Source organism: Hippocampus bargibanti, linkage group LG04 (assembly GCF_051943395.1).
Source record: "Hippocampus bargibanti isolate YZ-2025 linkage group LG04, ASM5194339v1, whole genome shotgun sequence".
Taxonomy (NCBI): Eukaryota; Metazoa; Chordata; class Actinopteri; order Syngnathiformes; family Syngnathidae; genus Hippocampus; species Hippocampus bargibanti.
The window spans coordinates 25084089-25099796 of NC_142737.1; the positions used below are offsets into that span (position 1 = coordinate 25084089).

Below are 15708 nucleotides of genomic sequence, written 5' to 3' on the forward strand. Positions count from 1 at the left end.
ACTTTACTGTATATATAGAGGGCCGAAACTACCAGCAAAAGACTTTAGTTTACTGACGAAGCTTCTTGGTTAAAAAGCGAAACGTCCGACACCTTCAAATTTGTACAGATGACGGCTGAAGAAACCTTTTCATCGATGGACCCCTCCTGTACGACTGAGAGCTTACACAGACTGAAATTCAAAGCTAATTTACTTAACATCCGTAACACTCTGTTTGCCATTTTTGGGGAAGGTAGACACGCTTAGGCAAAAAAGGGCCGTGGCCAAGGTCACTTGATCTTTTTATTTATGAAAAGAAAGGAAGTCTGAAAATAAGAATCCAATATCAGTAATTACCCCAAAATGTCGTTGTTGTTTGTTTGTTTTCTTTTCTTGTGGCTTCTCGTGCGTTGGGCATCGTAGCACACGCGTGTAGCGTGACGACTACACAAGAAGCTACTTTTGTTTGACGAGAAGGCTACTATACAGGAAGCTACTATACAGTGCTGACGTACGGCCCGACGGAGTGCATGCAAAACACATCAAATCACTCTTTTTTTCCTTTTTCTTAGTAAAAAAATAAAAAATAAATAAAAATAAAAATTAACTAGTAGAGAAACTAAAAAAAAACAAAACTTGCCCGCATGTCCATCGCACGGAGTCGGATTAGCGGATGACCGATGACGTCCACGATGTCACCACAAGGGGGCGGAGGAGGGGGAAAGCCAAACAAGACAGATTAAGAACGTAAACCAAGGGTGTCAAACTCCGGTCCCGGAAGGCCGCAATGCTCCATGTTTTCCAAGTCTCCCTGTTGCAACGCACCCGAGGCTGTGTCGCAACAGGGAGACCTGGAAAACATGGAGGATTGCGGCCCTCCAGGACCGGAGTTTGACACCCCTGATTTATTTGTCGTAAACATTTCAAATATTAAAAACTTGTTTCTACCCCCGCCCACCCTAAACTATTATTGGGCGGGAGGCGGGTCTTCCTGACAGGAAGTCAGACATTGTAGTGTTGGCGGCAAGGCCGTGAAATCTTTTCATTGGCTAGAAACGTCTGGTAAAGAAACACTGCGGCGGCGTCCATAAAAGCAGTGACTCCTCCCCCCATGACCCCTCGTGACCCTCCCCGTGACCCCTGACATATTTGTCAGATTTTTTTTTTATTTTTACGGAAGCGTGTTGAGTTTTTCTTTTCCTCCACAAAGAACAAAAATTAAAAAAAATAAAATAAAAGACTAAGATGCTAAAAAAAACAGATGAGCTTATGTACATACATCAGGGTGTGTGTGTGTATTTGAATGTATATATTTATATACGTACGCGTATGTGTGTATCAAGTCCATCGGGTGTGTGCATGTATGTGTGTGTGTGTGTGTGTGTGTGTGTGTGTGTGTGTGTGTGTGTGTGTGTGTGTGTGTGTGTGTGTTCAGTCTGTGTCTGAGGAAGAGGACGTTCCTGTCGAGGAGCTGTCGTCAGATGAGGAAGACGAACTGCCACTCAAACGACTAGCCCCGCCTCCCGAGGCTCCGCCTCCAGCTTGTTTCTCTAGAAAAAAGGAAAGAACAAACATTGACAAATTTATTCGGGTATTGAAAAGCGTCATTCCCAAATTGTTGTTTTTTTTTTTTTTTTTTTTTGCGGTGGGTACTGATAAAGCGCCGGTCAGACCTCTGGCAGTGTTTTTTTTTCCTTCCATGAGGGGGCGGCGATTGCCTTTTGTTAGGAATTAACTTTCTTTTCTGATGAAAGAAGAGAGTCCAAGGTTTCTAACGCTGCATTGAATGTTTATGTCGTCCTAAAAGCCAATATTCTGTGGGTCCTGGAATTTGAGTGAAAATGACAATAACCCTGGAACTGGAGTAGACATATTTATGCATTTCGTCTGGCAATGAATCAGTTAACCAGTAGCGGTTAAAAGGACTGCCGGCACGACCATTCAGTGTCGGGTCATTGTTTCTTTCACCCTATCAGCTTTGTTATGTCTTATCATGGTTTACTCTTGGTTTTGTTTGCTACTTTGGACCCTTTTGTTGCAATGACTTTTTTCTTTGAGATTTGGTTCCTGTTGACTTTCTTTAATACAGCAGTTTTACAGCATTATCTAGATAGCTAGCTAGCTATTAGTATTTTGTTTTGTATTTTGTCATGTTTTACTCTTGGTTTTGTTTGCTACTTTGGACCTTTTTGTTGCAATGACTTTTTCATTTGAGATTTTGTTCCTGTCGACTTTCTTTAATACAGCAGTTTTACAGTATTATCTAGATAGCTAGCTATTAGCTACCTAGCTTTGTAGCTATCTATTAGTATTTTGTTTTGTATTTTGTCATGTTTTACTCATTGTTTTGTTTGCTACTTTGGACCTTTTTGTTGCAATGACTTTTTTTCTTTGAGATTTTGTTCCTGTTGACTTTCTTTAATACAGCAGTTTTACAGTATTATCTAGATAGCTAACTAGCTACCTAGCTTTCTTGCTATCTATTTATTTTGTTTTGTACTTTGTCATGTTTTACTCCTGCTGAACGGACACACTTTTGCACATCGTCTGGCAGTGAAGTAAAGAAGAAGAAAAAAAATATGTTGGATGCTTGGCCGCTAGCTTTGGAGTTAGCATTAGGCAATACGTTCAGGCTAAATGGAACTGAATTTAACTCGGTTACCACTTAGCGTTTGGGTCGATGTGTCTGTGCGACTCACGCAAGAGCTTCCTCTGCTTCTTCTGCAGGCACGATTTGACGTAGCGCTCGAGTTCTCGGAGCGTGGACGGCTTGAGGGTCTCAAAGTCGATCTCGATCTCGTCCGTGTTGGAGTCCCTCAGGGAAGGTTCCCTGGACTGGATGATGTGCACCACGCGGCCCAGCTTCTCTCCGGGCAGGCGGTTGATGTCCAGACTCAGCTGGCGTTTCTCGTCGTACGACATCGCCAGAGAAGAAGACTCCTCGCCGGCTCCGCCCCCGTCGTCGCCATTGGCCGAGCCTCCCCCCGCCGCCTTGGCGCCTTTTTTGGCTTGTCTACGGGGGTCGCAGATATAATATTAACAAGTATACATTTCATTTCTAAGCGCCTTTCAAAACTCTCAAGGTCACTTTACAGTCACAAGATACGTTTTTGTGTGGGTGAGCAGCGGTGGCCACATGCGCCAGCGTTCACTCAACCCCGAATAACTCAAAACACATGGAAAGCTAGCCAGACAGCTAATAGCTAGCCAGACAGCCAATGGATAGCTAATACATGTACATGGTTAAAAGATAGTGACATCGCCATCAACTAGCCAGCTAACAGCTAATAGCCAACAGCTAGACAGCTAATGGCTAGCTAATCAATAGCTAATAAATAGCCAGATAGCCAACATCCAGCCAGCCATCTAACATCTAGCAAGCTAGCTAATGGATAGCTAATAAATAGTTGATAATAATAATAATAATAATACATTTCATTTCTAAGTGCCTTTCAAAACTCTCAAGGTCACTTTACAGTCACAGGAAAAAAAATTCTATGGGTGAGCAGTGGCAGCTACACAGGCCGGCGTTCACATTTGAGGGTGATTTCATTGTGATTATTTTTTAATTATACGAAGGTAAATTGCTAGCTAGCTAACTTTCTACCTATTTGAGTTACTTCTGGGTTGAGTGAACGCTGGCTGTGTTGGGTGAACGCTGCTGGTTGAGTGTGGCTGCCACTGCTCACCCACAGAAAAACTGATCCTGTGACTGTAAAGTAACCTTGAGAGTTTTGAAAAGCGCTGATAAATGAATGTATGTCATGATGCCAAAAGAAATGTGTTTTCTGTATTTTGGATGGGAGAAAGGCATCCAAAACAGTAGAGTTGGGCGACCACTAATTAACTCTGACAAGGTGATTGCAACCACCTGGGAATGGCCAATTGCCGCTGGGACCCGAATGGCCAGAAGCTCAGGTGTAGCACCTTTAAAGCCAGACTTGGCGAGTCACTTGGAGGAGGAGGAGGAGGAGGAGGAGGAGGAGGAGGAGGAGGAGGAGGAGGAGGAGGAGGAGGAGGAGGAGGAGGAGGGAGGAGGAGGAGGAGGAGGAGGAGGAGGAGGAGGAGGAGGAGGAGGAGGAGGAGGAGGAGGAGGAGGAGGAGGAGGAGGAGGAGGAGGAGGAGGAGGAGGAGGAGGAGGAGGAGGAGGAGGAGGAGGACAGCCTGGAGAGCAGTGTTACCTGTGGTCTGCCGAAAACCCATATCAACTTCAAATAAAGAAAACTCACAATACCCTTCCTGCATCGGGCTGAGTGAACTTTTATTAACTTTCCTCCTGCTTGCTGTCTCGCCGCACGACAATGTATTATTATTATTATCATTTGCTCGCTATTTGCTATCTATTAGCTATCTGGCTAGCTATCTATTAGGTATCTAGCTAGGTATCTGTTGGCTATCGATCGGCTAGCTAGCTTTCTACCTATTTGAGTTACTTGTGGGTTGAGTGAATGCTGGCGAGTGTGGCTGCCACTGCTCACCCACAGAAAAACCGATCCTTTTGAAAGGCGCTCATGAATCAGATGTATTATTATTATTATTATTAATTATACCTTTCTACATGAAAAAAATATTTTGAGGAACCTCAGTTTTGGACCATAATCTGTTCCAGAAACGAAACATCATTTTCCATTATGTTCAATGTAACATTTTTTAATCCGTTTCAAATCTAAAAAAAACCATCAACTTTTTAAAGGGACTGTAACTCCATTTCGAACAAAGGACTCCGGTTCTTTGTACAGATGGTTATTCTTTAATGTGATTTTACACCAACGTCATCACCATCACCACCGTAGAACTACAAACAAGTACAAAATATCGGTTATTTACACACAAACATTTGGACCCCACATCAATGAAATAAAACGTATGCAACAAAATTGTACAAACCACTTTGCCCGCTTTCTGTCCGAAATAGAAGTATTTGGTCTTTGTTCTTTTCCTTGCTACACAGCGAAGCGATAAAGCTTGTCGATCCTCGCCGTCTTTTTCTTAGTAAAATGAAACTTAAATACCATAGAGCAGGAAGTAAATCTCTACCGGAAGTCACAAAAGCCCAACGCAATGTTAGGAAAATAAAGCACAGCCATCTGCTGGTCAACTACGGTACATCGGTCATAAACAAATGCATGAGCTGCAGTTACAGGGACTATTTGACCGATTGAAGCAGTCGTTGGGCGACGACGGCGGCCGCGCTAGCACGCACCTAGCGGCGGCCACAGGTGCTGTTGGCTTTGCGCGCCGGCGCCTTCTTCTGATTGGGCGCTTTGGGCTGCTGGGCGGCGGCCTTGGGCTTCTTCTCGTCGTCGGGTTTATTGGCCTTGGCGGCCACCTTCTCGCCTTTGTCCTTCTTCTTGTCCTTGTCCTTCTTCTCCTTCTTTTTCTTGGGCTTGCTGACGGGCGCCTGCGACAGGACGGCCAGCTGCTCGTGCACAGCCTTCAGCTGGAGGGAAAAGCTCGTTAGCGTCCGCGGCGAAGCGGACCGGGAAGGCGCGCCGGCTCGAAAGGAGGAGATAAGTAGAACGTTCTTGACCTGGGATTGGCCGGCAGCACCAACCTGCTCCTGTAGCTCAGCCAATCGCGTGGCGCGCTCCTCCTCTGAGTCGGACGACTCGTCTGAGGAGGAGTTGTTGCTGCTGTCGGACGAGGTCGTGCTTTTACTAACCAATGGCGTCGTGGACGGCACCGACGCCTTCACGCCTTCGTCCGGGATCTTGGCGAAGCGCATCTCAAACACATCCTACCGGGAGACGGAAAGGAAATGGTGTGCGGAAAAAAACGGAACAAAACAATTGCTGTGTTCAACTATAAGAAAAAAAAAAACAACAACACAACAAACAAATATCGCCAACCAGCGTCTTTCCTTTCGGATGAATAATTGTTAGCTAACTATGTAGCTAGCTGTTACCCAGCTTCATTAATAATGGCCCAAACACTGGACATCTAGCTAGCTAGCTATGAGCTATCTATCTATCCATCTATCCATCCATCCACCTACCTACCTACCTACCTAAGCGCCTTTCAAAACTCTCAAGGTCATTTCACAGTCACAGGATACGGTTTTCAGTGGGTGAGCAGCGGCAGCCATGATGATTATGATTAGTATTATCAAGGCGCAAGGTCATCTTTTCAAGAAAATCCAGGCTTTTGCGTGCGCCTTATGAACTGGAAATACGGTAATGCAACCTCCCACGTGCAAAACAGCTTTTTTTTTTATGATGCTCGTACAAGGCCAAATGGGCTATTTTCATCTTGTGACGAGCAAGGGAAGGATGTGAGGGGGTTTTGTGGGGGGTGGGCTTACCCTGACAGTGCTGTGGTCCATGGGATGCTTGATGATGTCATGGTAGTCGTGCAGCTCGAGGGCCTCGGCGTCGACGGGTTTGTAGAAAGGCCACGCGTAGGCGGCGTGCTTTTTGGATAGCATCTCCTTCAAGATGGCGTCGCAGTGTTTCATCTGCTCTCCCGCTTTCCCCCCCTTTCGGACGCCTCCGACTCCTCCTCCCCCGCCGCCGCCCACGTCGCCCGCCGCCGGTTCCTCGCCCGGCTCCCGTCGGGTTTTGGCGAGGAGGGCGGCGGCTTCCCGGCGGGCCGAGGCCAGTTTGACGGGTTTGACGTCCTGCGCGGTGGGCGAGTCGGCGCGGCCCGCCGAGATGGCCGACGTGGTGGGGGTGGTGGTGTCGGCTTTCCACTTCACGCCCTTTTTCTGTCGCCGCAAAGAACGGGAATGTATCTTAGCCGTGACGGCGAGCGGGGGAGGGGTCGCCGACGGCATCATGGCGGCCGGCGGCTGAGTTGGGGCGGGCGCGGGAGGCGTGGCCTGGACGTTTGTGGGCGTGGTCGAAATGACGGCCGTCTGCGAAGGCGACGGATAGGAGGCGGGGGGCGACGCCGAAGACTCCGCCTGCTGACTCACTGACGCGCAAACACGACAATGGTTATCAAGCCTCGTAGACCCTCCACCCACACACCCCCCCCATTTTTGATTTTGATGTACAGTGATACCTCGGTTTACAAACCCCTTGTAACTTTTCGGTTTCCGAACGTTAAATTGATGAAAATGTTACCTTGGCATACAAACTATTTTTCGGGATACACACGGAGCGCCACAATGAGTGATGTGTCATTCGCGAACGAGCCCGTTCTAACAAGAAAATGGCAGCCGACTTCGTTTTTGTCCTCTATCTCCCCCAGTCTTCGGTTAAAGCCACATGATTGGTCAAGAACGCAGCAGTGAGGGGAGGTGGTTTAAATATTAAAGAGACAGGCAGACAACAGAGAGTGTGAGAAAATGGATAGAAAACAGTGAAATTTGGACTGGTTTCAACTTTGATAGTTCAAAGGCAGAGTGTAGACTGCAAGGTTAAAATATCCCATCAATCAATCAAATAACCCGCACAAGCCATCTGTACACTTGATGCAAAAGCTATCAACCCAGCTACACTGTAAAACCCAACAAGTTGAAAGTACTCAAAATTTATATGGCAACTGATTACGTCAAAATTTTTGAGTACAGTTAACTCAAAATGTTCAAGTAGTTTACTCAAAATGTTTGAGTAGTGTAAATAAATTTTATGAGTTTGTCTGAACTTAAAAGTTATGAGTTTGATTGAGCTTAAATGTTATGAGTTTGCCTGAACTTAAAAGATGTACTTTCAGTTTACTCTGTTTTCTTAATTTTTAAATTAAAATTAGGTTTCATATTTAAGCTTAACCAACTCAAATTTATAATGTTCCATGAAAACATATATTCATGTATACTGTACTTACATTTGCCTTCTATGTCTAAAAACAAAAACACACCTCACGTCTGTTTTAGTTCACATTTTTTTATTAAGGTTTAAAACAACCTTTGCTAAAACAAATGATAACAGTACCAAAATGCACAGCATGTCCACGTACCAAAACAACAAATAAACCCCTGAGCAGAAGATGTGAAATAAACACAACAAAACAGAAAAAAAACAACAAATTATACTCTGCTGTTCTGTTAAAAAAAATAAATTCTTTGAAAAGCATATACTTGAATAAAAACAACCGAATACATTTCAATGTACTCGTTATAAGGTGCAAATCAAGGTAAAACTTACTAAAAACAAACACAGTATTCCTGAAACGAAAAAAGACATTCTGGTGGAATCCAAGTTTACATATCAAAATATTAATATAAAATCAGTCACAAACAGGTATACAAAGCAGAGTAAAACTAAAGTTACTTATCGAGTGTTGCTTTGTTCCGTAATATTGGAGGCACTGGTGCCTTCAATATTGCGGAACAAAGCATTTTTCAAACTTAGCAAGCATGGTTTGAGGGGTCTGTTATCATGAAGACACAGCAGTATTTTCTGAATGAAGGTGAATGTGAGGATTAATTTTCTTGGATAATCTAAATGCAATGCATACATTAAACCAAACAAGAGGAGGTGTGCATCAGCCAACCTGGGGAAACATCTCACAATAATGCCATCTTCTATCACAACAGAAATGCTGTCAGGGTTAAACAAGATGGCACCAGTGAGGTTGTCAGTTGTTACGGAGAGAAGTGCGACAGGAGTGTTTTCAATGTCTGGATCCTCTTCCCACTGCAAAATACACACAAACGTACACATACAGAATAAAGTAAAAGGTTATAGCATATATTGTGGCCATAGATAGACATTTGTGTTAAGTCAGGTAATACATACATTGCATGTCTTGAAGAACTCGGAGTCATCTTCGCCCGAGTATCCAGGGATGTAGAACACAGTTTGCATCTCCAGTCCATGTTAGGCCTGCAATTACATTAAACATTTTTCAAGAATGAGTACATGTTTGGATAAGCAAAGTAAAGTTGGTGTGATTCTAGTGGGTCCAAATTAAAGACAGTTACGGATTATTATAGCTCAAATCCAAGCATATCCTTCGTAATAGTTTGGAACCTCCGCACTATCCCTATTGCAATTTAACAACTGCATCACTGTAATGATTAATGAACATCAGTTGTTGGTAAGAGCAGAGGAGAATGTGAGACTTGAGATTGTTTTAAAGAACAATCAATGAAGTCTCAACTAATGGTGTAAAATACTCCAATATATGTTAAAAAGGTAAAATTCTGTTCAATATAAAAAATACCTACATGTAGTATGATATTCATCAGGTAATTAAGAATATAGCACAGGGGGCTGAAAGGTTGAAGAGAAAAAAACATGACAATGAATGTAATCCTTTAATTTAATAAAACACATTTATTCATGTTAACTTTTTAAATTTAATAAATCTAATGTACCAGATTAAATGATGCAATCAAACCAGTCAGGCGTTTGCAGTTTGATGACTTGGCCTCCAGCAGCTCTCTCGGTATCCTTAAAATGCCAAAAATACATTTTAAAAAAAGTTCATGTTTAATTTACACATGCATAACCATTTAAACTGCATCAATTGTACATATTCCAATCCACTGTACATTTTTTGGCTATCATTATATTTACTTAGTGCATTCTTAAAACTGCAGCACTACCGCTGCACGTGTATAGATATCTTAAGCCTATAGCTTGTGCTGGACACTGACACGCGGTCCTGTCGTTTGCAAACAAAGTTAACTCAAAGCATTAACCTGCTGGGCGTTGCAGCCACGGCGTGGAGGATTTCGTGTGACCCTTTTATATAAACCTTAATTTTACACCCATTTGATGATTACTCTCGGACCTTCGCGGACACAAACATAAAACTGCAACAGATATTACTCGGCCACCGCCCAACTAAACCTGCGCGGTACTATTCTCTAAATAACACTTCTGTGTCTTTCAACAGACAAGAGACGTTTAAGAAAAATTCATACATATATCGCCATAGCGCTTAACATTGGAGAAGTCCCGGGCTCAAGACAACGCAGCTGAAAGAGTGGATGAGAAGGCCTCAGTCGCAAGCACGAACACGGACTAGCATCTTTGCTAACTTGTGAAAGGCGGCAAGTTCCACAAACTGACTTTCCAATTTTGCCGTCGACACAACAAAATATCCTTTTTCTGTGCACCGACTACAGCATTGATACACTGGGTCCTCGTAATATTAAATAATGTTGTTTGTCTTCTCCCCTGAATTCGTGGGTCTCTGCACGCTTCAGCCGTCGAGAAGTAAAAATGGCCCCGGTGAGACCGCGCCCGGTGAGACCACGCCTGCGGTGACGTCATCACGCAGCGTTCTGCCGTTTACTCAAAATATATAAGTAGACGACAGCCATGAACTCAAAAGTATTGATTTACTGCAAATTAAAAACGCATGACTATTCAGAAAACTCAAAACGTTTAAGTTTTTGAAACAAAAAATCGGCTTTTGAGTTGACTGACCTCAATGACTTTGAGTCAGTAGTACTGTTCGGGTTTACAGTGTAGACAGAACACAATTGATAAGGAACAAGGTAAAATGATGGCAGAGAAAGCACCTCCAAGGGATCATTCCTCAAGATGTTGAAAGAAGAAGGCTCCGTTCCTCATCAAGTGTTTAATGTGATGAAAGCGGCCACTCCATTCCATCAATCCATCACATCCATCACAAAGGTCAATAAAAACGACTTTATTATACAGTACGGTTTATTTCATTAATGATAAAATCATAGCACATTTATTATACATAAAATAAGGTATATTTTGTGTAGTTTTATGGCTTAGAAAATTAGAACATTATGTTTTGTGGGAACCTGGGAACAGATTATTCTCATTTTAATGGTTTCCTCTGGGAAATTATTTTTTGTGATACACACTTTTCGCCTTACACACTGTCTGGGAGCCAATTAAGTTCGTAAGCCAAGTTATCACTGCATTTTTTTGTTGAAGGTTTTTGGCGGGTGGGCGTTACCTGTGTTGGCGGCGGCGGCCAGCTGTTTGCTCTTGTTCTTGCCTTTGGGGGCAGGCGGCAGCAGCGCCACTTCCTCCTGAGGCATCTGCGCCACCTTCTGGAGGAAGATCTTCTCCAGCGCCTGCGCCATCAGCACGATGTCGTCTGTCGGCTACGCGCAAACGCACGCCCGTCAGCCGGCAACTTACGGGTCTTCAAGACTTGAAAGTGCCAATCAAACTTGACAAATATGATCTCACACATCATAGACATAAAAATGTCATCAAAAAATCATGTAGTGAAAAAATGTAAACAAAGCATCCCATCACGACTATTTTGCCATCGGCCACATTGTCGTTACGGTTTCCTCTCGGGCGGCCATTATGAATTTGGGGAAGACATTAGAATGTATCATGCCCTCCACATATTACATATAGAGGGACATCATAAATTAATGAATAACTACTTTTCTAATTTAAATGAAAAAATAATGAATGTTATTGTGGTTTACATTTGACAACATGTGAAACTCTGGTTCAGACTTTCGCAAACATCATGGAATTCCATAAGTTTGATTTGCTTTCGCGGACCGAACAAAATCATGGAGCGGGCCAGATTTGGCCCCCGGGCCCTGACTTGGACAAGGGTGATCTCGATTGCCGTGGGGTTTTTTCCGGATTTGTTATTAATGGTACGGCTCAGCCTCGCAAGTCTCAGTTTTTACTGTCCGTATTAACGTGTGCACGTTTCCGGCACGGCGACTTTGATCCACCGGTGAAAAGGACACTTTGATTCTTTTTACTATTTCATCTACAAACAACAAAGCGTGTGCAGAAAAAGTTTGAGATTGCACGACTATGTGTCTTTTAATAATCTTCTTTTCCTTTCGGCTTTTCCCTTCAAGCCAAAAGGAAAAGAAGATTATTAAAAGACAATAATAATAATAATAACAATACATGTCATTTATGTCGTACTGACGCTCCCCTACCTACAAACATTCGAGTTACGAACAACGGTACATATTAACATTTTGGTAGTAATGTATGTAATAATAATAATAATAATAATAATAATAATAATAATAATAATACATTTAATTTATAAGCGCATTTTCAAACTCGTAGTATAGTTTTGAAAGCCACTTATAAATGAAATGTATTATTAGTTGTTGTAAAATACACTGTAAGAAAAAAGAATCTGTTTTAAGTTAGAAATGTATTATGTATTATTATTATTGCCAGTTGTACATGGACATATCTTTACAGAGCATATACTTTATTCAATGTTTATTTTTCAGCACAAACCAATAGAGGTTACTTATCCAAGCCTTAAACTTATATAAATCTTAAACATACAGTAAAGTCTCGTTATATCGATATTCAAGGGAGTCCGAAAAAATATCGATATAACTGGGACTATCGATATATCCGACCCTGTTTGCATGTAATTTTCTCCGTGCGTGCATAGAAATAGTATCGATATAACCGGGACTATCGATATATCCGATATCGATATAACGAGACTTTACTGTACTTTCTAAGCCTTTAACATACATTCCATACAAAATATAGCATTGAAGCTGTCATGATCTGGTTGGCGACCAACGGGGGGCGCTGTCGGCCCCGCCTGCACCTGCGCAGGTGCTGGTCGTCCCGATCAGATTGGCGACCAGCGGGTAGCGACGTCAGCCCTGCCGGCAGCCTCGCAGGTGCTGGTCGTTATAATCAATGACACTTAAAAGGACACCTGGCACGATCATCCGGTGCCGATTCATTGTTTGTTTGCTGCTTGGTTGCAGCATGCATCGTGTACGTGTTTGTTTAACCTTGGCGGGCTTTTACTTTTGCTTCTTTTGCTCCTTTGTATTTTTTCCATTCAGATCATTTTGATGTTTTACATTTTGTTCCTGCTGACTTTATTTTAATACAATTTGTCAAACAACCTCCTGCTCCCTCCTGCCTGCTTTTTGGGATCCGAACCCGCCATCACCACCTCGCAAACCGTGACAGAAGCAACTTACGAACAAATTCTACTTACAAACGACCGTTTGGAACGTATCTTGTTCGTAAGTTGGGGAGCGTCTACATTGCATTATTTTGTCATTAGATGGCGGTGCCGGTGTGACAAAATGAGCACCAAAAAATGTCGAGAAGGGCGCTTATTGCGAGGTTTTGATGATGGGATGGCAGTGTATCGGCGGGACACTGGAAAAGAATGCAATGGAGAAGGGGCGCACCTTGTTGTCGATGTAGCAGTTGGTGAACATGGTGTTAAAGTCCTGCATGGCCTCACTGGTGCTCCAGTAGTAGTTGTTCTCCAGACGCTTTTTGATGATGCCCATGTCCATCGGGTTCTTGATCACTTTGTGGTAATCCTGGTCATATACGCGCATAGCGACACGTTTAGCCCCCGTCACGTTCCACCCTGGTGAGGCGCCAGGCGGGCGTGACTCACCGCCAGGCACTGCTTGATGGCGTCCACAGGCTGGTAGAAAGGCCACGCAAACTGATGCTTCCACAACGTCTTCACCACCACGTTCTGCATGTACTGCAGCTGGTTGGTTTTCCTGCTCTCGCGCATGCGCGCACACACACAGGAACAGACAGGCACACACACCACCCATCATAAGTGCTCTCACTTAGCATTTATTACAATAATAATAATAATAATAATAACAACACATTTCATTTAGAAGCGCCTTTCAAAACTCTCAAAGAAGGATAAAGGAGATAAGGCGGCCGCCAAGCCTAAACACGAAGACGAAAAGAAGCCCAAGGCCGCCGCCCAGCAGCCCTAAGCGCCCAATCAGAAGAAGGCGCCGGCGCGCAAATCGAAGAGCACCGTGGCCGCCGCTAGGTGAGTGCTAGCATGTCCGCCGTCGTCGCCGAACAACAAAAGTTGTTTTTTTTAGATTTGAAACGGATTAAAAAAATGTACATTGATTATAATGAAAAATGGTGTTTCGTTTCTGGAATGGATTATGGTCCAAAACTGAGGTATCACTACACCTCAAAATATGTTTTTTTTTTCATGTAGAAAAGTATAATTTATAATAATAATGATACATTTGATTTTTCAAAACTCTCAGGGTCACTTTACAGTCACAAGATAAAATTTTTCTGTGGGTGAGCAGCAGCAGCCACACGCGCCAGTGTTCACTCAACCCCGAATAACTCAAATAGATAGAAAGCTAGCCAGCTAGTACATAGCTAATAGATAGCCAACAGATAGCTAGCTGGATAGCTAACCACCTAGATATCTCTTACTAATAATAATAATAATAATAATAATAATAATAATAATAACATTTCATTTATAAGCACCTTTCAAATCTCAAGGTAAAGTGACCTTGAGAGTTTTGAAAGGCGCTTAGAAATGAAATATTATTATTATTATTATTATTCTGATTATTATTTTAAGCCTCCATTAGCAATAAAAGCTACATTGAAATCAATGACGTGCTGATGTCGAGAGTTAGCGGTAGCTCACCTGTCGGGCTTGGTGGGGTTGGTGACCTCCGGCGGAGGCGGGTTGGTGAGGGCGGGGGGACTCGGAGGGGCGGCCTCGGGGGCGTCCGACATGGTGGACGGCGGCGACGCGCTAATGCGGCGTGGGGATGCAGCGTCTGACCGCGGGAGGGAAATGGGGAAAAGGGCCCTCTGTTGGTCCGAGAGGGTGAGAGCGTGCGGGGGTAGGCTGGGTGGGGTGGGGGGGTGCCTGCCTGCCTGCCTGCCTGCCTGCCTGCCTGCGTAGCGTTGGTTGTCACTTGCGTTGCTCCTTCAGCTGGACGTTTTCTTCCAGGAGACAAACTCCCATCGTATAACCTGTTTGAGAGGACAACCATTTCAAAAGTACAGTGATACCTCGGTTTGCCAACTTACAAACTTTTCGGTTGACCAACGTTAAATTGATGAAAATGTTACCTTGGCAGACAAACTATTTTTCGTGATACACACGGAGCTGCCACAATGACTGATGTGTCGTTCCAAGCCGGAGTCTGAGGGTACCGACGGTCGGGTGGTTCTGGCCGCCGAGTCACCGAAGCGTTTTGGGTCTGAAAGAGTGTGAGCGGAGTCGGAATCGGCGCAAAGTTCTGCGGCGAGTAGATAAGCATCATCGCAATCATGGTAGCTCTCGTGATAGCTATGGCGATTGTCCTCAAAGTCGGAGCGGTCATTGCGCCACGACCAGTTGGTATGCTTCCAGAACATGGCCGCCGCCGCCGCCAAAGTTGTCTTGAGGAAAATGGATGACGGCTCACAATCGTTTGAAATGTCTACAATACGACAAATGCTAATCCAATCCAAGCCGATATAAATCATTATGTATTGTATTGTATTGTATCAGCAGGTTGCTGTTTATTGATAAACAGAAGGTGTGAGCGTCGTGCCACGGGCGTGCCTCCACGGACTTGAAGTAACATTTGTTCTTGTACTCTCGCCAGCCTTCTCGGCATTGACATTGTCCTGGAAATAATCATCATAATAATTAATAATAATAATAATAATAATACATTTTGATTGCCTTTCAAAGCTCTCAAGGACACTAGAATCACAGACAAGGATATGTACTAGAATCAATAAAATACAATCACAAATAGAATGCAATCAATAAAATACAAATGATCAATAGAAACAAGAGAGCTACAGTGGGACCTTGGTTTACAAACACCTTGCCATACAAACTTTTCGGTTGATGAACGATGAAGTTGATGAAAATGAAACCTCGGCATACGCACTACTTTTCGGGATACACACGGAGCGCCGCCCCACCGCGGCTGGCGGAGTAATCTTCGGCGGAAGAACAACAAATCACACGACCGAAAAGCGTCTCAGCCGGCCTACCTTTCCACACCCCTTTTCTCGAATTGCACACGTCGTTCTTCAAGGATTTATCACGGATATTTTTGCTGTTATGAGA

General features: G+C 43.7%; 1 protein-coding gene and 1 long non-coding RNA gene across 3 annotated transcripts; both read right to left on the reverse strand.

Annotated features, from left to right (window-relative positions):
- Positions 1-273: 273 nt before the first annotated feature.
- LOC148899531 (bromodomain-containing protein 3-like) lies at positions 274-14384 on the reverse strand. Its single transcript, XM_088994842.1, is given in 10 exon segments — positions 274-1529; positions 2679-2992; positions 5183-5196; positions 5198-5419; positions 5510-5716; positions 6281-6891; positions 10810-10960; positions 13025-13162; positions 13243-13354; positions 14278-14384. Coding segments are annotated over 10 exon segments (1980 nt in total). The 5' UTR covers positions 14370-14384; the 3' UTR covers positions 274-1410.
- Positions 7574-10162, reverse strand: LOC148899532 (uncharacterized). 2 transcript variants are annotated; one of them, XR_016114755.1, is made up of 5 exons: positions 9794-10162; positions 9242-9317; positions 9092-9137; positions 8661-8747; positions 7574-8558 (listed from the first exon to the last, which is right to left on the reverse strand). It is a non-coding gene; the product is annotated as an uncharacterized LOC148899532 (long non-coding RNA). The 2 variants fall into 2 exon arrangements; XR_016114754.1 differs by lacking the exon at positions 9794-10162 and having other exon boundaries at positions 9242-9660.
- Positions 14385-15708: the final 1324 nt, after the last annotated feature.